At 39.3% G+C, this 27,598-nt stretch overlaps 1 protein-coding gene across 1 annotated transcript in view; it reads left to right on the forward strand.

The window, feature by feature from the left end:
• The window catches only part of RAB31 (RAB31, member RAS oncogene family), a 61,315-nt gene extending 41,576 nt beyond the window's left edge, over nt 1-19,739 (forward strand). The window contains exons 6-7 of the mRNA XM_060775037.2: nt 9,255-9,364; nt 13,808-19,739. Of these exons, the coding sequence (XP_060631020.1) occupies nt 9,255-9,364; nt 13,808-13,905 (208 nt within the window). The 3' untranslated portion in view covers nt 13,906-19,739. The remainder of the gene's footprint in view (nt 1-9,254; nt 9,365-13,807) is intronic.
• Nucleotides 19,740-27,598: the final 7,859 nt, after the last annotated feature.

Genomic DNA, 27,598 nt, shown 5'->3' on the forward strand with positions numbered 1-27,598 from the left:
CAGTTGAGATCTTAAAGTACTGTATTTTCTGGCGTATAAGACGATTGGGTGTATAAGACGACCCCCAACTTTTCCAGTTAAAATATAGAGTTTGGGATATACTCGCCGTATAAGATTACCCCTCTTCCAACACAAACCAAATAAAATTTCAAAAACATCAGATTTGATTTCAATATGGTAATTTTTTTATTACCGTACCTCCTTCTCTGCCTCTCAAATCTCGCACATGCGCACCTGCGCCGCTTCACTTCAGTCCTCAGGAGCGAGATCTGAGAGGCAGAGAAGGAGGTACGGTAATAGAATACAAGGGCGGACCAGATGCGTGTAAGAGGTGTGTTTCTTTGGGCACAGTACCACTCTATCTCTTTTTTTAATACCCTGAGCATCCCAGGCACCTGCAGCGTACTCTGCCCTTCACTTTCACCTTCTCGGTCAGGCACCCCCTCACCTCATCGTTGGGACCGCGTTAAGTCACTTCTTTCCACGAATCCTGGTGAGTGGATTTTCTTCTCTTGTACTTGTACAGCACTGCCCTTGCTGCTTTCATATGGTTGCCGCATATGGCAGGGATGTGGCTGCGGCCGTTTTTGAGCTCCCCTCATCATATGTGGCAACCGCAGATTCTCCAGTCCAGCTTGGAAATTTCAGCACCCGCCCTATAAGACGACACCTGGCATATAAGACAACCCCCGACTTTTGAGAAGGTTTTTCTCAGTTAAAAAGTAGTCTTATACGCCAGAAAATACAATATCTTCATAAGCTTCATTAACTTATGGAAAAGTTTACACAAAATAGGCTACACAAAAATGTGTAGTTTCCTTAGAAAAACCTAAACAAAATTTGATCTGTGCTTCTCAATGATTTTTATAAGCTTTTGCATTTATTTCTGTGTTGTTCCTGATATTATGCTGCTCTGTTCTGAATATGAAATCTTGTTATGTATGACTGATAACAACAATCTTTTGTACCAGGATAGTACAGGAATCTATTAGAACAGTTGTTTAAAGACATTCACCATTTACTGTTTCTCTCAACATTTCTGTTTACCAGATAGAGACCCAGGTTTTCCAAAATGTTTTAACTGAGTTATATTTTTTAGGAAGTTCTAATTTGTGGCCAGAAGTCTGAACTGGATTAAAACTTTAAAAAAATCACCCTAGTATTATAGTGTGCGTTAGATCTGATGGATGACCAGTGTTGTCAGTGCAATTAGTTAACAATAATACACTTTATATATATATTCCAGTTTATCTCCCTGGAGGGACGCAGAGTAGATTAGAGTACATATATAATGCAAACATTCAATGCCTTTGTACATGACAAACAATGACATACAATGCACAGATAAGGTAAAGGCCTTCCCCTTTTCTCTGGTGTCTGGAGGTAATTCTCAACTCCAGCCATGGGGAGGTGCTCTTGTTCCATTTTCCATGCCAAGGAGCCTGCTCTCCGTAGACATCTCTGATCTTTCTGTCGGCATGTCTGCATAGGGCGCCCTTTTACCTTCCTGTCAAGGCGGTATCTATTGATCTACTTGCATTGCAGCTTTTCCTGCAGTTAGTGGCTTTAACCACTGTGCAACTCCAGCCCTTTGCCATTAGTTTCTTCATTTCACTGTGGCCTCACTGTTTATACCACAGCCCTTAATACTGCTCTTATACCTAAGCTTAGATTGTTTTTTATAGGTCAGGTGGTGTGGGCTATAGTACAAGAAAGCTTATGCTAAAATATATTTTCTTGTTTTGTTGCAATACACTTAACCCTGCTGTTCCCAACAAGCTGTTGGATAAATCTATATAGTTTCTAAAGATTGGGACGAAGGACTTACAGTTTGCCATGGATCTCCTTATAGCATGGATCATTAGCTGGCCCAAAGCAAGACTGGAGCCAGTTTTTGCCTGTTGGGCTTTAGTTGCAAATTTTCAGTCAAGATGTTATTTATTTATTTACTATATTTATATACCAACTTTCTCACTCCTGGAGGGACTCAAGGCGGTTTACAACATAATGGCAAAAATTCAGTGACAACATATATGTAGAAAGGAAAAAAATATAATAACTAAACACTAAAATATAACTGTAAATTAAAATCATGAAAGCCATTGAACATAAGGCATAAACAACATTTAAACATTAAGACAAAGCATTAAAAACATCTAGTATAAATATTAAAATCACTTGATACAAAAATCATATACCGTAGCCATTCCGATTGTCATTACAGATATTTTCTAATTATTCTTTGCACTGCATTATTTACTGCTCAAATTCTTGGTCAATTGACTTTCTATTTGTACTTTTGAGTTCGTGTGTTTCCTGGACCCAAATAACCCATTTTGACGTATTGTTGTTGTTCATTTGTTCAGTCATCTCCGACTCTTCGTGACCTCATGGACCAGTCCACGCCAGAGCTCCCCGTCGGCCGTCACCACCCCCAGCTCCTTCAAGGTCAGTCCAGTCACTTCAAGGATGCCATCCATCCATCTTGCCCTTGGTCGGCCCCTCTTCCTTTTGCCTTCCACTTTCCCCAGCATAATTGTCTTCTCTAGGCTTTGCTGTCTCCTCATGATGTGGCCAAAGTACTTCAAATTTGTCTCTAGTATCCTTCCCTCCAATGAGCAGTCGGGCTTTATTTCCTGGAGGATGGACTGGTTGGATCTTCTCGCAGTCCAAGGCACTCTCAGAACTTTCCTCCAACACCACAGTTCAAAAGCATCGATCTTCCTTCGCTCAGCCTTCCCTAAGGTCCAGCTCTCACATCCGTAGGTTACTACAGGGAATACCATGGCTTTGACTATGCGGATCTTTGTTGCCAGTCTGATGTCTCTACTCTTTACTATTTTATCGAGACTGGACATTGCTCTCCTCCCAGGAAGTAAGCGTCTTCTGATTTCCTGGCCACAGTCTGCATCTGCAGTAATCTTTGCACCTAGAAATACAAAGTCTGTCACGGCCTCCATGTTTTCTCCCTCTATTTCCCAGTTGTCAATCATTCTTGTTGCCATAATCTTGTTTTTTTTATGTTTAGCTGCAACCCGGCTATTGCGCTTTCTTGACGTATTTGACGTATTAAACGAGGGGAATTTGGGGTTTGTTTCGCTGAGTAATGCCACTTGGAACATTTTAAGGGTTACTTTGTATCCCCTTCCAAACATGTGGGGGGGGGGAAATCTGGGGTCTTGGGAGGTTGCAGAAAAGGGACATGGGCGATGTGGTTGCTAAACACACTTTCTCATCCTTTCTTATGGAAGCCAGTTGTATTGTGAGGATTGATGTGGCACAGGGAGGCAAATATATTTGGATAGATGACTTCTAGAGGGAGGGAAAAAAAGAAAACAAATTGCTCTGTTCTCTTAGTAATGAGCAGATTTAAAATAGCAATGGTAGGTAATTGCTCTCTGTGAAGTGTTGAACACAACAGTCTCTGTGAAGGGGATAAGTGTTACTGAAGCAGTGTAAATACAGTGTTTGATTCTTTGCAACCATTTCATTTGATTGGCATAGATGTATTGCTTTAATGTTCTCAAATGGACATTTTCTTGATTAAATCAGGCTTGGCTGGTTAGGAGATTCAGTTACAAATTGCAATCAGGTCTTTGAGATGGAGTCGTATAATCTGTTAAAATACAGTATACATCTTTTTAGTGAAGTGAATTGGCTTGGTGACAGACACACAAGTGCCTCTCCTTAGGAGAAATACTGGCACAATGAAGACTTTTCCGTGTACACACAAGCTATTAGTATTTATCTTGCTTATTGGCAGTGTCATCTGTTTTTCTTTTTATATCTAAAATTGTGGCTTGTCAGCAGTTCTGTAGCTTGCCTTTTGGGAGGTTTGGGAACATTCTGCAAATGTCCTTAGCTTTAAGGTCTCTTCAGAGACAAGAGCAGTGTTACAAGAAAATGTCACAAATAGTGAGGTGTTTCAAAAAGTGGGGTTCATATTCTAATCTGTGGACTGGATCCAGAACTCTTTCCATCAGCGTAAAGCTCCTGATTTAGCAGAATATTTCCATTAGTGAAATGGAAGAAATTGTGATTTTCATTGGTTCTTATTCCATTTCAAATTTGTCCCTGAAGGTTTACAGCAGTGGTTCTCAACTTTCCCAATGCTGCGACCCCTTAATACAGTTCCTCATATTGTGGTGACCTCCCAACCATAAAATTATTTTCATTGCTACTTCATTACTGTTATATTGCTACTGTTAGGAATCATAATGTAAATATCTGATATGCAGGATGTATTTTCATTCACTGGGCCAAATGTGGAACCAATACCTGTGACACCCAAATTTGAATACTTGCGGGGTTGGGGAGGCATTGATTTTGTCATTTGGGAGTTGTAGCTGCTGGGATTTATAGTTCACCTACAATCAAAGAGCATTCTGAATTCCACCAGTGATGGAATTGAACCAAACTTGGCACACAGAACTCTCATGACCAACAGAAAATACTGGAAGGGTTTGGTGGGTATTGACCTTGAGTTTTGGAGTTGTAGTTCACCTACATCTAGAGAGCACTGTGGACTCAAGCAATGATAGATCTGGACCAAACTTGGCACAAATAATCAATATGCCCAAATGTGGAGTTTGGGAAAAATAGACCTTGACATTTGTGAGTTGTTGTTGCTGGGATTTCACCTACAATCAAAGAGCATTCTGAACCACATCAACAATAGAATTGGGCCAAACTTCCCACACACAACCCCCATGCCTTGAAGGTACTCGCTGGCACGAGCCCCCCTCTAGCCTCACACGCTCTCCCTCTCCACACACATGTGCACCACGCTGCCATGCGCCGAGCACACCTGCTCTCCTGTCCCCGCTTGGAGTCTCAGAAACAGCCCTCCTCTCGGCTGAGAAGCTGCTGAGAGGCTGGCCAATCACAGTGGAGGGCTTTTGGTGGGAGGATTTGCCGTGTGTTTCCAAAAAGGAAGTGAAGGACAGGCTGAGAGATCTTCAGTTTTCTCTGCCAAAGGGGTTCCTAAGACCGTCAGAAATATGTGTTTTCTGATCGTCTTAGGCGACCCCTTTGAAACCCCCTTGTGACCCCCCAAGGGTCCCGACCCACAGGTTGAGAAATTCTGGTTTACAGAAAGGTTAGGGTTTTTTTAAAAAATAGTTCCTGCTCTTTTTACTAGTAAAATCATTCTAAGCAGTAAAATCATTCACAATATGTGATTAGAGTACATACTATATGTAATATAGTAGCGTGACAAGGGGTTGTACTGGATGTTCCATGTGGTCTTTTCCAGCTCTGTGATTCTATCATACCACTTCAATTGCTGTGAATGCATCATGTGGAATTCTGGGTTTTGTAGTTTGGTCAGACACCAGAGCTCTCCTATTTCTAATTTCAAAACCCCAAGATTCCAAAAGTTAAAGCCATGGCAATGATAATGGAATCATCTATATAAATAAAAATGTAATGTTTGTTTGTGGGATTAACGTAACTCAAAAAACACTGGATGAATTGACACCAATTTGGACACAACACACCTATCAGGCCAACAAGTGACCATCACTCATAAAAACACTGACAAACACAGCAAAAGAGAGTAAAAGCCAAAAAACAAAAAATACATTACAATGCATGTGCAAAACCACATATATACACACATATAAACAAGTACATATACACACATATATACACATATACACACACATAAAACACATGTACACAGACTGGGCCACAGCAACGCGTGGCAGGGGGCGTCTAGTTGTGGTATAAATATGTAGTGTGAAAGGTCCCTAGAAATCTGTCTGGAGGAAACTACTGCTCCCAGGATGAAATGCTGGAACCAGTCCCATGTTCTTGATTAATTTAAACTAATCTGGAATGTTTAAAAACACGAAACAAAGATTTATGTTGGTTTCTGACGCTGTCAGGATAATATGTTCCACGAATTGGAAAAAGAATCTTTTCTCTTTAGAGTATTAATTAGCCTGATTGCATGAACAAAGGGGCATTCAACAAGCTGTTAACAAATCTCTCCTAATTAATTTTTGGAATACATCCCAAATTGATTTCTGGTTATTTATTACTTGCTAATGCTTCAGAGAACAAAAATATTTGTGGGCCCTTTATTTTCAATATTCCCCTTTCATGATACATGCATATGTTTTATATATGCTTCTATGTATTCTGGACAGTTTTTTTTTTCAGAGTCTGCAATATTCTTTGGTTTATGGAAACTGTGTTAGTCTCTTTTCTGAAGTAGACTGATCTCTTCCTGTATTAAATAAAGCAGTCTTAGATTAAATTACTTTATTTTCATTTTAAAATGACCTTTTGCTGCACTATTAATTCTCACATAAGGGATTCATAAATAAAATCTGTACCAGTGAAACCTTGTCATATTTCAAGTCGTGAGGAAGAGGAGCTTGTGTGCAATAAGGTGGTATCAGAGACAGCATAAGGAAGAAATTCTTTATGAGGAACTTCCGGAGGAATTAAACAGGAAGAGGGATTGTTGCTGGGAGTGGAACATAATGTATCCTTGCAAAATGTGCATCTAGAGCCCATTTCCTAAAACCCTTAATCTGAGATATCTCCAGTCTGCAAATTATAGTAGAGCAGGGGAAACAATAATTATTAAGTGAAAGCATCCTGCCTGTCCTTGGAGGGACCCTTCATTTGGCTTAATTTGTGCAATTTACATTCTAGTAATTCTAAATGTGTGTGTGTATCTGTGTGTCACTACATGAGATTTTCCCAGAAATTAGTATCAAAAGCTTATGCTCAAATTGTTTAAATACCTTGCAGTGTTCCTCCTTGGCTAAAAGGAAGAAGTATAATTATAGGTATAATACATTTGCAATTAACTGGATATAAATGTTTCTTTTCTATCATATATCAACATTTTACAATACCCTAAAGATCATGTCAGAACCATTATCTTTATCCCTATCTTACAGATAATTAGCTGAAACTGAAATGTAGAGTATGAAACCTCCTTTTTCTTCCTGTTTTTTCCTCTTTTTTTTTTTTTGGTGTCAGGAGTGATTTGAGAAACTTCAAGTCACTTCTGGTGTGAGAGAATTGGCCATCTGCTAGGACGTTGCCCAGGGGACTCCCAGATGTTTTTGATGTTTTACTATCCTTGTGGGAGGCTTCTCTCATGTTCCCACATAGGGAGCCGGAGCTGACAGAGGGAGCTCACCCATTCTCTCCCCGGATTCGAAGCCCCAACCTGCCAGTCTTAATTCCTGTCAACGCAAGGGTTTAAACCACTGCGCCACTGGGAGCTCCTCTCCTGCTTAATAGTTGCTTGCTATAGCTATGGTAGTATGGAAGAGGAGTGTCACATGATTCAAGCGATGCCGTGTGCTGTGCCTCATGTTGCTGCATTCCAGTATTTATTTTTAAAGAAACTCTTTGAGAAATGGAAAAGTCAAGATTTACCTTTTGAAGATTTTAAAGAAACTATAATCTTTTGGTCTTTAGAATAACACTTTTTAAAGAGTAACTCCGACAGATGATAGCCCATGACACAATGTTGGAAACAAATGCTAGCATTATACTTCTATATCTATGAAATAAGGACAGTTTGCATCTTCAGACTGGCATCATATCTGTCCATATTGACTACAGTTGTTCAATGTTCATGAATATTTGTCACAGACTGGTAGCCAAGAGCTTGCAGTGAGCAACAGTCCACAGTCCAGCACTGTACTTGCATATTTGTAAAGCTTACCTTACCTGAAAGTTTTTAGCACATCCTTCTTGTGTTTGACTTGCTGGCCTCTGGCTACATCATTGCCATTCAAAGATTAGCAACTGGTGGAACCCGTGTTTGTTATTATGGAACTCTGCCCATACCTTATCCTTCATGCAACTTGACAACCTGTCAGTCTCTAAGAAACGAACAAGGACTTAGCCTGATCCAGGAGTCCATTTCCTGACTGCATCACAACTCCAGGCATCTGGGGGGATCACATTTGCAGGCTCTGAGATTCCTTTCCCTTTCCCAGAGGACCTCACAGTTTTTACACACTTCAGGGAGGGAGAAGCAGAGAACCCACTGGGGTTCTCTGCTTGGGGGAAAGGAGGACATACAACCCCCTGTACATAATAACATTCACTGGTCCCATCAGCACCTCCTTAAGGGACTTGGGGAAGGGAGTGCAGGCCAATGAGAGGCTAAGAACCTAGGACAGTGGTTCTCAACCTGTGGGTCTCCAGGTGTTTTGGCCTACAACTCCCAGAAATCCCAGCCAGTTTATCAGCTGTTAGGATTTTTGAAGCTGAAGGCCAAAACATCTGGGTAACCATAGGTTGAGAACTACTGATCTAGGGACTCATACACTTCATATATCATATACTTTATATACCATTCCTCATGATCAGGGCCTTATGCCATGTCAACACTTATCAGCTGTAACCAATTAAGTTATGTCTATTTTCTCTCCATTTGTGCTTGTGTTTGTTTTTTGTTAGGCTCCAGTTGGACCCAGGCATGTATTTTGCAATATACAAACTGCAATGCTAAGACTTAAACAGGTCACACATGATGATAAAGCTATATTTGGTTTGGGAAAATGACCGTATATGAAGATAAGCCCTCAATATTAAGACCCGAATTGCAACATCATACTAAACAGCAACAGTATGAAACTGCTCATTGGGGCCATAACACTTTTTAATGTTCTCCTACTTCAGCAACAGCAGTTTGTATACTACTAATCAGTTTTTCTTCAAGAAATAGTTTTATACCTACAGTTGTTTTTGGATAGAAAAGTCAAAATTAATTTTTTATAATTAATTAATTAATTTCTGTCCCACTTTCCTCCCAGATTGGATTGGAACTCAAAGTGGAAGACAACATGTAAACAAAATACTGCATATCATAAAAATAAACCTAATCATCAGACTATTGTCCCATGCTGTATTCAATTCTAGGACACCATCTATTATAAGGCACACACTAATTTAAGTACCATCACCAATAAAAAATGTCCTAAGATGATGCACCTGTGATTCTAATACACACCCCATTTTTAGAAATGTTTTAGAAATGTTTAAATGGGGGGGGGGTGTTGAAGAAATATGGTACCTTTGCTCTTATGTAGTTTTTAGGAACACGAGACTGGAACAGTTCTATTTAAATCACTTGGGGAAAGAAGTTATATATCAGTAGAATATCTAATACTGCTTCAGTTACTGTGGGAAAGGGATCTAACAGGAAGAGTGGTCTCCTGAATGGTAATGTTTGTGGATATGCAACAGTTTAACATGTGAAACTTTTATTTTAGGGAGGTACCTACGAAAGATGCCAAAGATTATGCAGAAACTATAGGTGCAATTGTTGTTGAGACGAGTGCCAAAAATGCAATTAACATTGAAGAACTTTTTCAAGGAATCAGTAAGTAAAAACAAAATTTGAATTTATGCATTTGTTTTTTATTTGTAATGGAATGGTTTGGTATTTTGGCAAAACCTTGCTAAATAATTGATGACCTTAATGTTTTTTACATGGAAGATGGGAAAAAGAGTTAGGATGCAACTGAAGCTTAAACTATAGTTAAGAATTTCATAACTCTTGGAAGATATGAATGTATGAAATCATAGAATATGCAAAATAATACATATGTTTATCTTATGTACCAGAATTATCTAAAACATTTTGAATAACATCTGTAAGATAATAAATACCCAGTCAGGAGAATGGTGAAGCTAAGAGTCCTTCAATTTACACATGCAGAAGTTTAAAAGATAATATCTGAAAAGGAACCAAATATAGGTGTATTTCCAGTCCACATTAGTTACCACTATAGCTATAGTAATAGAGAAGTAATTCTTTACTTTCCTCTTTTTCAGCCATAACTAATAGTTAATCTAACCACATTGTGTTTTTTTAAAAAACAACTTTAAACATAATATAGAATCCTTTTGTCTGCCTTGCTATTGTCTTTATACCCATCAAAAACACAAGGTTGTTCAGGAGCCAACACTTAAATCACGTCTTATTTCCCCTCTACTATTTACCACAATCCCATATTTACAAAAGTAATGAGTTACACTTCATTGAATTACAATGGGGTTTAGTTATAACCTCATTATGCACACAAATACCCTCATTACAAGTCACATCTTATTTACAAAAAGTTACTTTCACATGTTGCTGTCAGTATGGCTTTCTCTTTTGCTACACAACCAATCTTTCAGATATGAACATTGTGAAGGACTTGCAGCTGCTGCTGTTTTACATCTAACTCTACCACCTCTAACTAAACCAATCCACCAATATTACATTATGTTTAGTCTGCTGCTGAGAAGAGATAATTTAATATGTGTGAACAGCCTTATGGCTGTAATCCTTAATGACACTGATATAGATACCAAAAATAGTTGCCTACATTTTTCTTGGGCTGAAATGTGTGCTCCTTATTTATTGTTGTTATTATATATATATAGTGACTGGTGATTGCCAAGAGCTTGCCTTCTTCTTCTTCTTCTTCTTCTTCTTCTTCTTATTATTATTATTTTTTATTCCACCCTATCTCCTTGAGAGGACTCAGGGTGGATTCCAACAAACAAAGAAGGCAAACATTCAATGCCCCAGTGCAACAACAGATACAAACATAATAACCCAAAATATCCCCACTTATAACAGCAACTTGATATCTATAAATTGAATAAAATGTAACAAATACTGCTGACTGTTCACCAATATCCAGTTAGTGTGGTTTCCGAGATAGAAATACCGTTAGCTCTTTCCCTAAGATGGTACCTTTTCTTGTATCTCTCTCCTTGACCTCATTTTCCTTCCTGGAAAGGCCATATATGGTTCTACTTTAGATTTCTAGAATAAAACAATTTTTGGCATATGCTCTATCCAATTTAGATGTAAGCATTGTTGCTTCAGCTGTTAGTGGGTAAATCAAGCCAGGTTACAGAGAAGAGATGAAGCTGCTGGCCTATTCTTTTCCCAAGCCATAAGTGTGTGACTTCACCCCTTTTGTTTATGGCACCTATTGCTAGGTATTCTCTTTGTATTGCCACGTGGAACACATTTTTCTTCCTAACAAAAGGTATGGGTGATCTGTCCGATATCGTGGAAGATTTGGACAAGCAATTTGTCTTCTGTGATTTAAAAAATATTGCCCAAAATAGCCAAATCTAGTTTTCTTATTCACAAGTATACGTAGAATTTTTGGGGGCTGATCTGCATCTTCAGATCATTGCAGGGAGAATATTCTGCCATTTCCATAGAAGTTAAAATCCAAAACTGAAAATGCTTTGCTCTCTGAAACACCATTGACATCTAGAGAGCTTATGCTGGCAAAGAACTTGAAAAGGGATATGGTTAGTTTCCCAGGAGAGGAGGAGGCAGGGAGACATTGGAATCAGTGGCAGATGCTGACATATGAAATAAGACAAGTCTGACAAGAAGGCACTATCAATCATTATAGGTCAGTGGATAAAGCTCATACTGAATCTGCCTCAGAAGAGAGCAAGCCAAGCCATTTTTATCTTCTCTAAGGAGGTGCTGCTGAGTTGAATAATAAAATATCATTTCACCTGTCTATCTGTTACAACTCTGATTCATTAAATTTGGCCTGATTACAGGAAGCAGGTTCTAACTAACAAGTGCAGCACTGATGCACTTGCAACGGTTTCTCCCCAAGACTTGCAACGGTTTCTCCCCATCAGCTACATGTTTTGGAAATCAAACTTTCCCATAGTTCAGTGGTTCTCTACCTATGGGTCCCCAGATGTTTTAGCCTTCAACTCCCAGAAATACTAACAGCTGGTAAACTGGCTGGGATTTCTGGGAGTTGTAGGCCAGAACACCTGGGGACCCACTGCCTTAGTTGATTGTTTATAGCAGGGGTCCTCAAACTAAGGCCTGAGGGCCGGATAAGGCCCTCCAAGGTCATTTACCCGGCCCTTGCTCAGGGTCAACCTAAGTCTGAAACGACTTGAAAACACACAACAACATCTCATCAGCCAAAAGCAGGCCCACACTTACCACAGGAATACTAATAAGTTTATATTTGTTAAAATTGTTCTTCATTTTAATTATTGTATTGTTTTTAAATGTGTTTTGCACTACAAATAAGATATGTGCTGTGTGCATAGGAATTAATTCATGTTTTTTCTAAAATTATAATCTGGCCTTCCAACCATTTGGGGAACTGTGACCTGGCCTTCTGTTTAAAAGGTTTGAGGGCCCCTGGTTTATAGTCTCTATGTTTTTCTTTTACTTTCTGTTTTTCTTTATTCTTTCCCTCTTTACCACCACAAGATTGGATGTACGTAGATCTCTCACTTCTCTTCCCACCTTGGATTCTCATTCCCCGATGTGTGCTTGGGGTAGCAAGGCTTCTAAGCCTTTCTTCAAGAAATGAATGAATGCCGTGTGAACTCAGACTAGACATGTTTGCTATAACTTGTTCTCTTTCAATTTCATCAGTAACTAAACGGGTCATCATGTAGTCCATCAGCACATCAACTCATATTTTGATTCATCTATTTAGAACACTTGTGTTATTAAAGATATATTGTATATTGATTTTTGGATAGGGCTAAATTTAAAATTAATGTTGGTGATGGTTGTTTCACTCTATTGCTGTGTATTGTTTTATTTGTATCTCTTCTAGTGGAGTAATTTGTTATTATTTACTGTCATGTTTTAAAAACAAAATAAAAAAGAGAAATGAATGCAGTATGGGAATAAAATCACCACTACTGGATCCTTATTTTCTTTTGCCTTGCTGAGACACATATAGTAGTGAAGTGTAAGCACATCCAGAAAGTTATGAAACAAATGCTCTGTAATCATGCCACTTTGAGGGGGCAATAAAGGCATATTTGCCAGTTATTTGTTTACAGCAATGGTTCCCAAACTTTTTTTGACCAAGGACCACTTTGACCAGGGACCACTCTTCAAAATTAGTACCATAAGGGTTACAAATCAATTTTTGATCAACTTTAGATCTGGTTTGGTTATATGGGGTGCTGATTCAGAAAATTGCATTGAATAGACCACATCAGCTCTAGTTTCCGATATAGAACATATGCCATCCAGTAGTTGCCATCTGCTCAACCTCAGAAAACCATATTTAATAACCTTGAGACTAAATGTGCTATCCAATGCAATTTTCTGAATCAGCACTCCAAATAACCCCAGGAACAGGCCTAAAAACAAAGAAACCAAGGCACTTCCGGGTGCCACATGGAATGGGTCTGCTCAGGGGGAGAGAGGAGACGCAGCAGTCAGGAGCCATGTTGTTGTTCCTTTCGTAGGTAATCAGCCTCTCCCCTCCTGACATTCCCCTTGCCTCGGCAGTATAAGAGGGTTTCACAAGACCAGTCGCTCTTGTTTCAACGATGTAGCAATGGTGAGGCTGTGGACCATATTTTAGTTCTTGGGGACCACAGGTTGGGAGCCACTGGTTTACAGGCTCTCACTTCCATGCCCCCCTTTGCCCAAACTCAGAGATTGTAGTCTTTGAGGACTCGATTACCGTGTGCTTTGAAACAAGCCCTGTACAAAGCCTTAGATCAAGCTTGCTCTTCTAATTCTTGGCCTTAATGCATAAGAAATTTTGACCCAAAAAGGAGGACAAATGTAAAAAAAGAAGAGAAGGCTAAGGATGGCAAGCTCAAATCAGCAGATTCTTGATGAATTCCAATACATTGCTGTAACATCCTGTACCACAACCATCTTTGGTCTCAGCTTTCCATTCCCTACATCAGATAGTCTGAGAAACACTACCCTAATAAATCTGGTTTATGTTACATTTGGAGAGCAAACAAGGCTTTGAGTAACTGCATATGTTTCTTTTTTCAAAATTTCTAGGTCGACAGATTCCACCCTTGGAAACTCACGAAAATGGTAACAGTGGAACAATCAAACTTGGAAAGCAGACTACACAGATGACTAGGCGATGCTGTTAAAACCAACTTGAACTGGCTTGATTTACTTGAAAATAACATGAAAAGATTTGCTTATTTATGGAGCGAACCGACTTCAGAAACTAAGTGACAAATATACCTTCTCTGAAAGCAATAACATCAATAACTATCAATGGGAACATTAGGAGAAAGTGCTTCAGTTTGGTTTTGCAAAGATAAAATGGACAATTCACTTTAGCCATGATCCTTGATCTACTTTTTAAAGTAATCTTTTAAAACTAATGTCTGTTTTAAATAGGCATTTTTGTCTCAAAATAATTCATCAAGCAAATGATACACTTTATATAAAAACTCTTTTTCTTTTGTTTACAACACATTTTATATTGATCTTTATGGAACTACAGTGTATAGTATTTTAACTAAGCGAAGGATGTGTACGATTTTTATCTTCTTTTCTTACTAGATGTGGCTTCAACAGCTTTGTAGAAAAGTAACTTTTTAGAGATCAAATAGAGATGTTTCAGTCCCAAATAGAAAACTCTAGATTTTTTTTTTACAAATAACAATAAAATTCTGATAATTTTAGTTTGTAGCTTTTATTTCTTCTATATTTGGAAAAGAAGAATCACAGCACTTTTAGATACATTAGGAACATTTACATGGAAGACAATGAAAATGACAAATGTTTTCATTTAACATAAAAGTTATGGTGGCAAAAATGACAACAGATACTGTAGCAAAAGGCCAAAAAGGATAAAATAAAGTACTTTTTATAGAATTAATTTCCATTTAAAACCCGTCTGGCAGGTATACGATACTATCTGGATCTATCAGTGATTGTCTTTTTCTATTCTACGTGGATTAATATGATGAACTTCTAATGCAATTAATAATATTTACATTCTTGCTCTGTCCATTTTCATTTGAATGACAGGATTGACAGAACATGTGCATGTGCCCTTTTCATAAGTGTGTTCTAAAGCAGCTTGAAAAGAATCCTGGCTTGGATTCAGAGATTGATATGTGTATCTTTGTTATTTTTCATGCTATAGTTGCCTACATTCCTTAAAACCAATCCAAAGGATAAATGAGTCCTCTGGGAGGCTGTGTGATAGAGCACTATGGGCTATTTCGGATGCAGAAGCTGGGAAAATTCAGCAGAGCTTTCTTGTACAAGTAAAAGTGGCATTCTGCCCATTCCAGACATTGCCAGCCATTGTGCTGGCATCTGATACTGATGAAATATTTGGAAGTAGACGATAATTTTTATGGCTTCAGGAAGAACAATGTGTTTCCAAACTATAAACAGAGTGGAAGTAACTACTCAGTACTGGTGTTTGTAAATTGCAGATTACTTCTGTAGTCCTGTCACAATTTTTGCTTGAACCTGTTGCAAGTAATAAAGTAAATAGCACTAATATTAGTGTTACACCTGTGAGTTGAAGCCAATTGATGTAGCACAACTTTATGCACAACTTTGCTGGTCATAACTGTAGGTGATAGGACTAGGAGATAGATACTGTTACCAATTAGATCAAAAGGTTCCAGAATCAGTTTATAAAGACAATGCTTTTCCAGTTGAAAAATACATAAACACTTCATGTTGGTAGTTTTTATAACATGTTCTCTGCCAGATAAATTGAGAAAAGTCAGTTTTGTTGTCCTTGTATTAACATTAAAATAGATAAAGGCTCATAAACTACTATTCACACAACAATAAAATACTCCATTTAGAACAGGTTATGAATGAAAACCCTGACATTTTGCCTGCATCTATGGCAGGTATCCTCAGAGGTTGTGAGTTCTGCATACTTAATATTCTTCAGACCTCACAACCTCTGAGGATGTAAGTTTTTCGGGCTGTATGGCCATGTTCACCTGCATCACAACCTCTGAGGATGCCTGCCATAGATGCAGGTGAAACGTTAGGAGAGAATGCTTCTGGAACATGGCCATATAGCCCGGAAAACACACAACAACACAGTGATTCTAGCCATGAAAGCTTTTGTCAATACATATAAATGAATTGTTTGTAAATTTTATAGCATTTTTAAAAAATGACCACAGGGTTATTTTCACTGCATACCACATCAATTGTTTTAAAACCATATGATTGGGAAGCAACAAAAAAGGTTACATAATTATAATTCAATCAACTGCTTGAGCGAGTATGTTAGTATTAATGAAAAATGCAAAGTTGTATGGTCAGATTTTCTTTTGCGTGCACTAGTCAAAGAGAAACAAAATAGTTCTGTGTGAGATTGAGAAGGGAAAGCCAATTTTGTTATTATTTTTTTGCACTGTTTCGCAGATTAAAGAAAAAGGAATGCTAAAAGCACACATAAGTAGAAACAACAAAGTTTCTTGTTCACTCATAGGCGTTATCTGTCCTTTGAATAGAGGATATGCCATGTATCCTGTGACTAAAACTATCCCTTTTGGAGTTAAGATTGCCAAATAGCAATCTATGTTTCTCCCTTTCTTTTCCTAGTGCTATTGCTGGTATGAAACTGCAGTTATCTTTTTATGCATGGAGTTTGTGTCAATCTTTTTCTGCCGTGGAATAGCTTGTCATACCTTGGCTATCTTACTGCTCGCAAGATTGACAAAAGAAATCAATGATAAGGAAAATAGCAGCAATTTTAATCAGGGAATACTATTTCCCTGATGAGAAATAAAAGGTTCATGAGATTGCCTTAGGGCTCGTTATGTACAAATTCTAATTAGGATGAAAAGAGTCCCAATATGAACCTTCAAATGGAGACACAGCAAAACCTACTATAGAATACAGATAGAAAAAACATGATTTTACCGTTACAGTACAATCCTATGAATTTTTTAAAAAATACATTCCAATGTCTTTGATGACAAGCATGCTTAGATTTGGAATCTCAATGACTTTTATGTTAAATATTTTACGCAATGATGCCTTCCAGTTCTTATAATGTGTAAAATAGAAGTTAAAACCTAGGTCTAAGTAATTGTAAGAAAAATATGTTTCTATCTGCCAGCTTCTAATGTATTGCAGGCTAGGGTTCAACCCTCAATAATAATGGTAAAATATTGCTGATGGGAAAAACGGGATTAATACATAACCAGTTGTAAGATAATGGTTTGCTGTGAGTTTTCCGAGCTGTATGGCCATGTTCCAGAAGCCTTCTCTCCTGACGTTTCACATACATCTATGGCAGGCATTCTCATAAGTTGAAGAATCTGTTGGAAACTAGGCAAGTGAGGTTTATATATCTGTGGAATGTCCAGGGTGGGAGAAAGAGCTTTTCAGCTTGAGGCAGGTGTGAATGTTGCAAATAGCCATCTTGATTAGAATTTAATTGCCTTGCAGCTTCAATACCTGGCTGGTTGCTGCCTGGAGGAATCCTTTGTTAGGAGGTGTTAGCTGGCTCCAGGCAGCAACCAGCCAGGCGTTGAAGCTGCAAGGCCAAAAACTCTAAAATCTGGACAGTAAACAAAGCACCCTCAGAAAACGGGAATTCCAGGCAGGAAACAATCAGGGCCAGCTAATATCTCCCAACAAATGATTCCTTCAGGCAGGAAGCAGACAAGCTTTGAAGCTACAAGGCTATTCAATGCTAATTAAGGTGATCAATTGCAACATTCACACTTGTCTCCAACAGTCAATAGTTCTTTCTCCCACCCTGGACATTCCACAGATATATAAACCTCACTTGTCTAGTTTCCAACAGATCCCTCAACCTCTCAGGATGCCTGCCATAGATCCAGAAGCATGATAGAAACATCTGTCATGCTTCTGGAACATGACCATGTCGCCTTGAAAACTCACAGCAAACTAGTAATTCCGGCCATGAAAGCCTTGGACAACACAGTTGTAAAGTTGCTGCATTAATGTGTTTAAATAACCAATTAAATCTTTCCTGAAACCTGTCAGAATGGTGGTAGGGAGCTCTCTAGTTACATGACCTTCCCTGAAACTCCATTTTGCTATAGTTAAGGGAGAAAAAAATGGATTTCTCAATGCCTAATTCACTTATATTATCGAACTATATCTCTTTCATAGTAGTCACACTTTTCCAATGGAGCAGAGCTCATGTTATGCATACCTAAGTAGTCTAAGACATTTTTTAGAGGGATGAGGTGGTGCTGCAAGGGCTTATGGTGTTTTGTATCTAAGAAGCAGGTACATGAACAATAATCTCCAGGCACTAATCGCACATCTATATTTTCTGTAAAATGAATTTGTTCTGGAATCTCCTGTAGCTATGACTGACGAAAGGTGTACTTCAGATGACACAAATTACTCTCTCCCCTAGAGTGGATAGAAGAAATTAAGTAGCTTGCAGTCCATTTCTAGATTTCAGTAATGGGCATTTGGGGGAATTGTAAGCAGCACATGGGGATCTTTCACACTATAATTATAGCACTCTGATTCTAATTTAATTCCCATGGCAACTCCCATGGAGCTTGCAATTTAGGGAGAGTTATTTAGAATTCTTATCCAGACTGCTCTAAAACCAACATGTATTAAGATGTTTCGGTGACAGTTAAAAAGGAATCATGACACCATCATTGAAAGGGACCCTTGAGAAAAAGGTAAATTGCTTCTCCTGGTACTTGATTTTTCTCATGCTTGACATTGAGGATAGCTAGTTCCTGTGAGGGTGACAGCATGCTGAGTGGCACCTTCATACCAACCTAGTGTCATTTCAGGACATATGTGATAGTCACTCATAGCCTGTTAAATTCAGTTAGGATTCTAAGAGTGTCTACATGTTTATGGAGGCAATCCTGCATGTGTTTAAGAGCCATTGAAAAGTTACAGGTCTTTAGGACCCAATGAGGTGGATTGAATGCATCCACATCAGAATGCAACCCACATACTCAGTTTTATCTAACTGATATTTCTGTTCTCAGGCAATGATATTCTTTCAAGTACGTACAAAATTGAAACTAGGCTAAATCCAATATGTTATTACTTGGTGGCATTGGAACTTTCTTCTCCTCTCTCCTGCATCCTTCTGCTGTGCCACAAATCTATTCCAAAAACAAGCAGGTAAATAATGACATGTGGAGATACTCATTTGATTTTTTTTCTACACATCAGCTTGTGACTAGAGTGCATTATGCTGTCAATACACACAAGCTAACACTAGTTTGTGTGCTCTAAAGACATAGTCAAAAGCATATGTATAAATAAATGCCCCACTGAAATGATAATTCATATTTGAAATCATTTGGGATAAATAATTGCTTTAGGCATGAATCAAAATACTGTTGCGTGTACATAAAGTAAGACTTAATAGTGGGGTTTGATGGGAAAAGCAGAACTATCCCCATTCACAGACTCTTTATTCTTGTAGGAAAATGTTGGAGATCAACATTTCTATCATCCATTTTCCTCCAAACCTACTCAACACAAGGACTGAATGCCAGCGGAAAATATTCCTCTACCTGCCAGGGCATGAGCATATTTCACTTCCTTCTCAATCAATACAAAGGGTCTTGTGACATAACTTCCCCGCTGCCAGTTCCCTTCTGTTTGCTTATGTAAAAACCACAAAGAGCTGTTTTCGCCCTTAGGAGTGGCAGGGTTTCGGTGTACAGGCACCTGTACTTTCTGTGTAGACATATATCAAGTACATATTTTTGTATTACATGATCATTGTTTAAACCCAAAACCAGTGTAATGCTTTGTGCTCAGTACTATCAGTCTGCATTGTTTCTGCAAGAGTTTTGAATGGGCTGGACCCATCATTAGTTTTGTATGGGATGTTGTAATCTGTTAATATTGTTTGTTCTATGTTATAGTTGTATGGACACAAATAAGATTTCTGCTTCAGTCCGCTCTTTTTATTGAATCTATAATGGATAATACTAATAAACATCCTTAACTTTTGTGACTCTTGGCCTTCATTAGAGAACAAAAAAAATAAAAGTGATTGCAGAACGGAACAGTAAGCCCTGTGAAATGCTATTAAAAGTCTATGAAGTCTGGTAGCATAAAATATTTATTTATTTATTTCCAACATTTCTACCCTGTTCTTCTCAACCCCCGGAGGGGGACTCAAGGCGGCTTACAATGGCAGCAGTTCGATGCTGACAACATATAACACATTATGTACAACATTAGATTAAAATATATTTAAAACATTATTATTATTATCATGTAGCTGAATCAAAGCCTGATTTAGCAACCGACGACCCAGTCCAAAGCCTGTCATAGTCAAAATTCCACATTATGATTATTGCTAAATCTACTGTCCAAAGGCCTGGTCCTAAACCAATGTTTTGAGCTGCTTTCTAAAAAAGAGGAGGGATGGAGCCAACCTAATCTCACTAGGGAGAGCTTTCCACAGGCATGGGGCTACCCAAGAGAAGGCCCCGTCTCTCGTCCCCACCAAACGCACTTGCAAAGAGGGTGGGACCAAAAGCAGGGCCTCCCTGGATTATCTTAAATTCTGAGGCGGGACGTAGAGGGGAACAGGTTTGGACAGGTAAGCTGGGCTGGAACTGTACAGGGCTTTATAGGCCAAGACCAGCACTTTGAATTGTGCTCGGGAATGAGCCGGCAGCCAGTGGAGCTGACGTAGCAGATGGATGGTATGTTCTCTGTATGTTGCTCCAGTTAGTAATCTGGCTGCCGCCCGTTGGACTAGTTGGAGTTTCTGAACAGCCTTCAAAGCCAATCCCACATAGAGTGTGTTGCAGTAATCTATTTGGGATGTAACCAGAGCGTGGACCACTGTGGCCAGATCAGATTTTCCAAGGTACGAGCACAGCTGGTGCACAAGTTTTAACTGTGTAAAAGCTGCCCTGGCCACTGCCAAGACCTGGGGTTCCAGGCTCAGTGATGAATCCAGGATCACTCCCGAGCTGGGAACCTGAGTCTTCAGCGGGAGTGTAACCCCATGCAACACAGGCTGAACCCTATGCCCTGTTTGGCCTTTTGCCTGACCCGGAGGACCTCCGTCTTGTCTGGATGCATATAGATAAATATTTGTCGTTTCCATATACAATCTTTATATAGTGTGCAGATTTTTATTATTTAAACACTAGTTGAAATAATTTTCATTTACTATGGACATCTTTTTGGGCACAATTTCTTCTCCACTTTTTAAAAATAAAACAGAAATGTTTGCATACTCAAATGTCGTTTTTGAAATATGAGTATACTATCATACACAAATTTATTTGGGAACAGGTTCCATTATACTAGTGGGAACTGCTTCCACATAAGCATCGAATCAGGCAGCAAGTTTGCCAGGGAGGAATTGAACAATCTATTTTACATCAGCATGTAGTAGTAGGGAGCTGTGGTAGCATAATGGGTTAAACCATTGTGCTGGCTGAACTGCTGACCTGAAGGTTGGCGGTTCAAATCTGCAAGATGGGGTGAGCTCCCGTATGTTATCCCCAGCTTCCCAACTCTGGGGGTTGGTGCTCATCTCCATTTCTAAGCCAAAGAGCCAGCATTGTCCATAGACACTTCCAAGATCATGTGGTTGGCATGACTGCATGGAGCGCCATTACCTTCCAGCTGGAGCGGTACCTATTGATCTACTCACATTTGCATATTTTCAAACTGCTAGGTTGGCAGAAGCTAGGGCTGATAGAGGAAGCTCACGCTGCTCCCCGGAATCGAACCTGTGACCCACCCTGGACACTCCACAGATATATAAACCTCACTTGCCTAGTTTCCAACAGAACTCACAAACTCTGAGAATGCCTGCCATAGATGTGGGCAAAATGTCAGGAGAGAATGCTTTTGGAACATGACCTTACAGCCCAGAAAACTCACAGCAACCCAATGATTCCAGCCATGAAACCTTCGACAACAAAATGAAACAGTAATATATAATATTGGTTCTATATAATATTTGGAATAATATTTGGAATAATATTTTTGTAATATTTTAGACTATTTGGAAAAAAATTGGAATAATTTTTATAATATTTGGAATAATTATAGTAATAATCTTGTGTGTGTGTGTGTGTATCCCACTGTCTTAGTTTCCAACAGACCTCACAACCTCTGAGGATACCTGCCATAGATGTGGGCAAAACTTCAGGAGAGAATGCTTCTGGAACATGGCCACACAGCCCAGAAAATTCACAGCAACCCAGTGATTCTGGCCATGAAAGCCTTCGACAACACAATGGGAACATATTTCTCTTGTTCTTTGAAGCAAAAGCACAATGTAGTGCAAATAATCTGTATATTAGTTCTTTATGCCATTTTTTTTTGCTTTCAGGTTCTAACCAGTTTGATTTTATGTATATGTGTGCAAATTGTTCCTTTAAAAAGTATTTGAACAAATTGACATTGCCAATTGTACCATTTTTAAAAGACATTTGTTGTTTTTCAGTGATTGAGTACTTGGCAGATTCAAATCTTCAGTGGCTCATCCAAATCTGTTGAATATACGGAGTACCTACTGGAATGGAGAAACATAATCACCTTTAGACTATTAAATAGCAAGTTCACCTTCAAGACTCTTTCCCCCCTTCTTTTTATTTTACAATCTCACATAAACATACCTGTACCTCTGAAAGCATAGCCAGATTTAGAACCTATACTTATTCATTGAGATTTAATAGCACAAATCATTTAGGGTTTTCAGACAGAGAAGAAACTCTGGTGCAAATGACAAAAAAAAATTGAAAAAGAAGATGCCAGGTCATACTTCTGAAAGAAATGGCACAGAAAGGAAAAATATTTCTGCTTCCTTTATTATACTGCCAGTGACTGGGGAAAGACTGTGCCTGTCACAACATTTCCTTTTATGTATCTCTTAATGATATCGTCTGGATCTGGTCATCTCAAGGAGGTAATAATGTGAAACAGAAACAGCTGTTCCTAAGCCTTGCCTCAAGATTTTTAAAGACTGTTTAAGGAGAGATAACAAATACTACAAAATAAATGTAAAATCTGAAGGAAGGAAGAGTTCAAGACATCACACACTGTATTGGTTTCAAGCTGCAATCTAGCAAGTTCTCATTAGTATCATCCACACTGTGGCCCTATAAATAATTCAAGAGAAGACAGATTCCATCTATAAAAACTATACAAGCTGACCAAAAAGAATAAATATTTTATAAATCAAGTCAAATAAGAATGCAAGAATTGTATGCCATGGTATATAGTACCACTTGGATGCAACTGTACAAGATTTTTTAAAAATTCAATTGATCTTAATTCTCCTGTTGCCAGGTTAAACATACATAATTACAAAGTCATTTCACAAAAACCAGAATAGTAACAGTAGATATCCTGGAAACAGTTTTCCTAATATTGTAAGCGAATGCTGTGAAGCTGATACTTATTTCGATGTGAACACCACTGAAAATTGATAATTATTTTCTAAGTATATATGCATAGGATTGCACTCCATATCTTGTTCACAGTTAAGGTAAAGGTTTCCCTAGTCGTGTCTGACTCTGGAAGGTGGTGCTTATCTCCATTTCTACGCCAAAGAGCTGGCATTTTCCGTAGACGCCTCCAAAGTCAGGTGGCCAGCATGACTACATGGAGTGCTGTTATCTTCCCTCCATAGCAGTACCTACTGATCTACTCACATTTGCATGTTTTCGAACTGCTAGGTTGGCAGAAGCTGAGGCTAACAGCAGGAGCTCATCCCACTCCCTAGATTCAAACTGCTGAGCTTTCAGTCAGCAAGTTCAGAATCTCAGCAGTTTAACCCGTTGTGCCACAGGGAGCTCCGATCTTGTTCATGCACATCTAATATAAGCTCACAGGACTATATTCAAATTTAATTTATTTAAAAGTGTCCAATGAAATCAATAGGTTAAGTTATAGTAGTCATGAGTACAATACATTCCACAGAAAATACATTTCTGGCCTCTTAAGCTGAAGTCCAAAACACCTGGAGGGCCATAGTTTGCCCATCCCTGCTATAAACTCTACTTTTTTTTTTGTCGTGTCAGGAACAACTTGAGAAACTGTAAGTTGTTTCTGGTGTGAGAGAATTGGCCGTCTGCAAGGATGTTGCCCAGGGGACGCCTGGATGATTTGATGTTTTTATCATCCTTGTGGGAGGCTTTTCTTATGTCCCCGCATGAGAAGCTGGAGCTGATAGAGGGAGCTCATCCGCCTCTCCCCGGATTTGAACCTGCGACCTATTGGTCTTCAGTCCTGCCGGCACAGGGGTTTAACCCACTGCACCACCGGGGGCTCTATGAACTCTACTGATTTGATACTAATGTTGAGATACTTCAACAAAAAGCAACTAAAGACAAATGTAATGTGACAAGAGTTTTCCTGTATTATAAGAATAGCCTTGAGAATACAGTACTGAACTATATATTTTGCTGGTTGCTTGAGAGTTACAGTAGCTTGGGTTCCATTTTACAGAGAGCCTATTGTGTCTTCTTTCTTGGTTGCCCTGGCCTCAACTTGGACTAAACTGCTAACTACCTATGAACTGGTTGGATAAGACTGCCACCTAGTGTCTGAAGATTGTATTGTGGGCTTCACACACACACACACACACACAAACTAATATATCAACCAGCAACAGATCCCTTTTTGTCAACATGGTAGTCATTTAAAATTTGCACAATACATATTATTAGCATAGCACAATATCAGTATTATAGATTACAATATTGTACTATACCATTAGACTGTAATATTATTAATAATATTAATACATATATATATATGTAATTAATATATATGCATATATTAATATATAATAAACACGCATATATATATTATTAATAATATTACATATAATATAAAATATCTATATAAATAAAAATGTAATGTTTGTTTGTGGGATTAACAGAACTCAAAAACCACTGGGCAAATTTACACCAAATTTGGACACAAGACACCTATCAGGCCAACGAGTGTCCATTAGTCATTAAAACATGGAAAAAACACAGCGGAGGGACTTAAAAAGTAAAAAAACCCACCCCAAAATACATTACAACTCATGCACAAAACCACACGCATATATACACAAACACACATAGATACACATATATGCATATACACACACAAAATACATACACAGAAAAGGGGGAAGGAAGGAAGGAAGGAGAGGAGGGAGAGAAGGAAGGAAAGAAAGAAGGGTAGAGAAGGAGAGAGAAAGAGGGAAAGAAGGAGGGAAGGAGAGAAGGAAAGAAGGGTAGAGAATGAAGGAAGGAGAGAAGGAGGGAAAGAAGGAGAGAAGGAAAGAAAGAAAGGTAGAGAAGGAAGGAGAGAAGGAGACAAAGAAGGAAAGAAAGAAGGGTAGAGAAGGAAGGAAGGAGAGAAGGAGAGAGAGAAGGAGGGAGAGAAAGAGGGAAAGAAGGAGGGGAGAAGGAAAGAAAGAAAGGTAGAGAAGGAAGGAGAGAAGGAAATAAAAAAGTGAAAGGGAAGGAAGGAGAGAATGAACGAAAGAGAGAGAGAAGGAGGGAAGGAAGGAAAGAAACAAGGAAGGATGGAACTAAAGAGCAAAGGAAGCGAGAAAAGAAACAGATAAAGAAGGAAGAAAGAAGGAAAAGAAAAAGCGGGAAGGAAGGAAAAACGGAGGGAAGGAGAGAAATAAAGAAGGAGAGAAAGAGGGAGGGAAGGTTGGCCACAGCAACGCGTGGCGGGTACAGCTAGTATAATTATAATATCATATTATTATTAGTAGTATTATTATATTGGATTACATTATAATATTATAAATATTACATGTATATTATATATATATATATATATATATATATATATATATATATATATATATATATAATATGAGATCACGAAGAGTCGGAAACAACTCTGAATGACTGTCAGGGAGGGATCCCATGTTATGATTATTGATAGCATCCCTCTTTGATGTCTGAAATTCCACTCGCCTTGTTTGCCAATACACTATAAGCCAGTGGTTCTCAACCTTCCTAATGTTGCGACCCCTTAATAGAGTTCCTCAATTTGTGGTGACCCCAACTATACAATTCTTTTATTTGCTACTTCATAACAGTAATTTTCTGCGGTAATAAATTGTAATGTCAATATCTGATATGTAGGATATATTTTTATTCACTGGACCAAATTTGGCACAAATACCTGATGCACCCCAAAACAATATTGGTGGGGTTAGGGGGAATTGATTTGGTCATTGGGGAGTTGTAGTTGCTGGGTTACTTGCAATCAAAGAGCATTTTGAAATTCACCAACGGTGAAACTGAACCAAACTTGGTACACAAACTCCCATGACCAACAGAAAATACTGGAAGGGTTTTGAAGTTGTAGTTCAACTGTATGGAGAGAGTAAACAATGATGGATCTGGACCAAACTTGGCATGAATATACCCAAATGTGAATACTGGTGGAGTTTGAGGAAAATATACGTTGACATTTGGGAGTTGTAGTTGGGGGAAGTTTGACCCAATTCTATCCTTGGTGGGGTTCAGAATGCTCTTTGATTGTAGGTGAACTATAAATCCCAGCAACTACATCAACAATAGAAAACTCCCATCAACAATAGAAAATACTGCGTTTTCTGCTGGTCTTTGGCAACCCCTCTGACACCCCCTCGCGACCCCCAGGTTGAGAAACGCTACTGTAAGCAATCACAGTTATACAAAAAATCAGGAGATCTTCGAAAGCTTGCCATGATGCATTTTGAGCATTTTTGTACACGTTTGAAATTTAGCAAACCCGGATTATTTCTGAATTTGACAGCTGGAAACGTTTGTCCAGATTGGAAGGAAAGGCAAGGCTTTAAACCTGTCCTCTCCTTTCACAAAGGGTGTTAAACCTGAGGGGGGAAACGCCCACCTTCTCCCATCCTGGGCTGTGTGTGCCCCCTTCCCTCCCTCGAGACTACAATTCCCAGCATGCCCTGGCCCCCCGCCGACCGCAGAATTCGGGGAGCGGGCTCGCGCGCTGCATCCTGGGAGTCGTAGTCCTCTGCTTCCCCCTTCACTGTGGCGACGTCGAATAGGTCTCGAATTCCCTTTCTTTTCCACTTTGACTTAAGCACCTCTCTCTCTTCTCACTATCCCCGCCTTGTCTTTCCGACCTGTCAATCTTCCCTCCTGACAGGGATTCAAATGTCTTGTGTTCCCTTTTTTTTTTTGTCGTGTCAGGAGCGACTTGAGAAACTGCTTCTGGTGTGAGAGAATTGGCCGTCTGCAAGGACGTTACCCAAGGGACGCCCGGATGATTTGATGTTTTTAATCATCCTTGTGGGAGGCTTCTCTCATGTCCCCACATGGCGAGTTAGAGCTGACAGACGGATTCAAGCCATATGAAGAGGTGGAGCCTCTCCCCGGATTCGAACCTGCGACCTGTCGGTCTTGAGTTCGGCCAGCACAGGGGTTTAACCCACTGCGCCACCGGGGGCTCTTGTGTTCCCTGTACTTCCATCTCTCCCTTTCCTTCCTCCCTCCAGGACGCGCGTGACACGAAACAGCGGCGCGCGCTCTTCTCTCTCTCTCTCTCGCTCTACCCGGCTCGAGCGCATCTCTGGTGTTGTGAAAGAGAGAGTGAGAGAGAGAGAGAGGCGAGCTGTCAATGACGGTCTCGCGGCACTCAGGAAGGAACGCGCGCGCGCGCGCACGCCTGCGTGTGTCGAGAGCGGCGAAGACGACTCTCTCTCGCGGCGTCTCGCAGCCGCGCGCGCTCTCTCTCTCTCTCGCAAGACGGAGAAACGAAAATTTTTAGAACTTAAACCGGCCGCTTGCCCCTCCGTGCCATTGGAGAGAGATGACAAGCATTCTCATAGGCTGAGGCGGGCCCCTGAGAGCGCGCGCGCGC

The sequence above is a fragment of the Anolis sagrei genome, chromosome 4 (assembly GCF_037176765.1).
Source record: "Anolis sagrei isolate rAnoSag1 chromosome 4, rAnoSag1.mat, whole genome shotgun sequence".
Taxonomy (NCBI): domain Eukaryota; kingdom Metazoa; phylum Chordata; class Lepidosauria; order Squamata; family Dactyloidae; genus Anolis; species Anolis sagrei.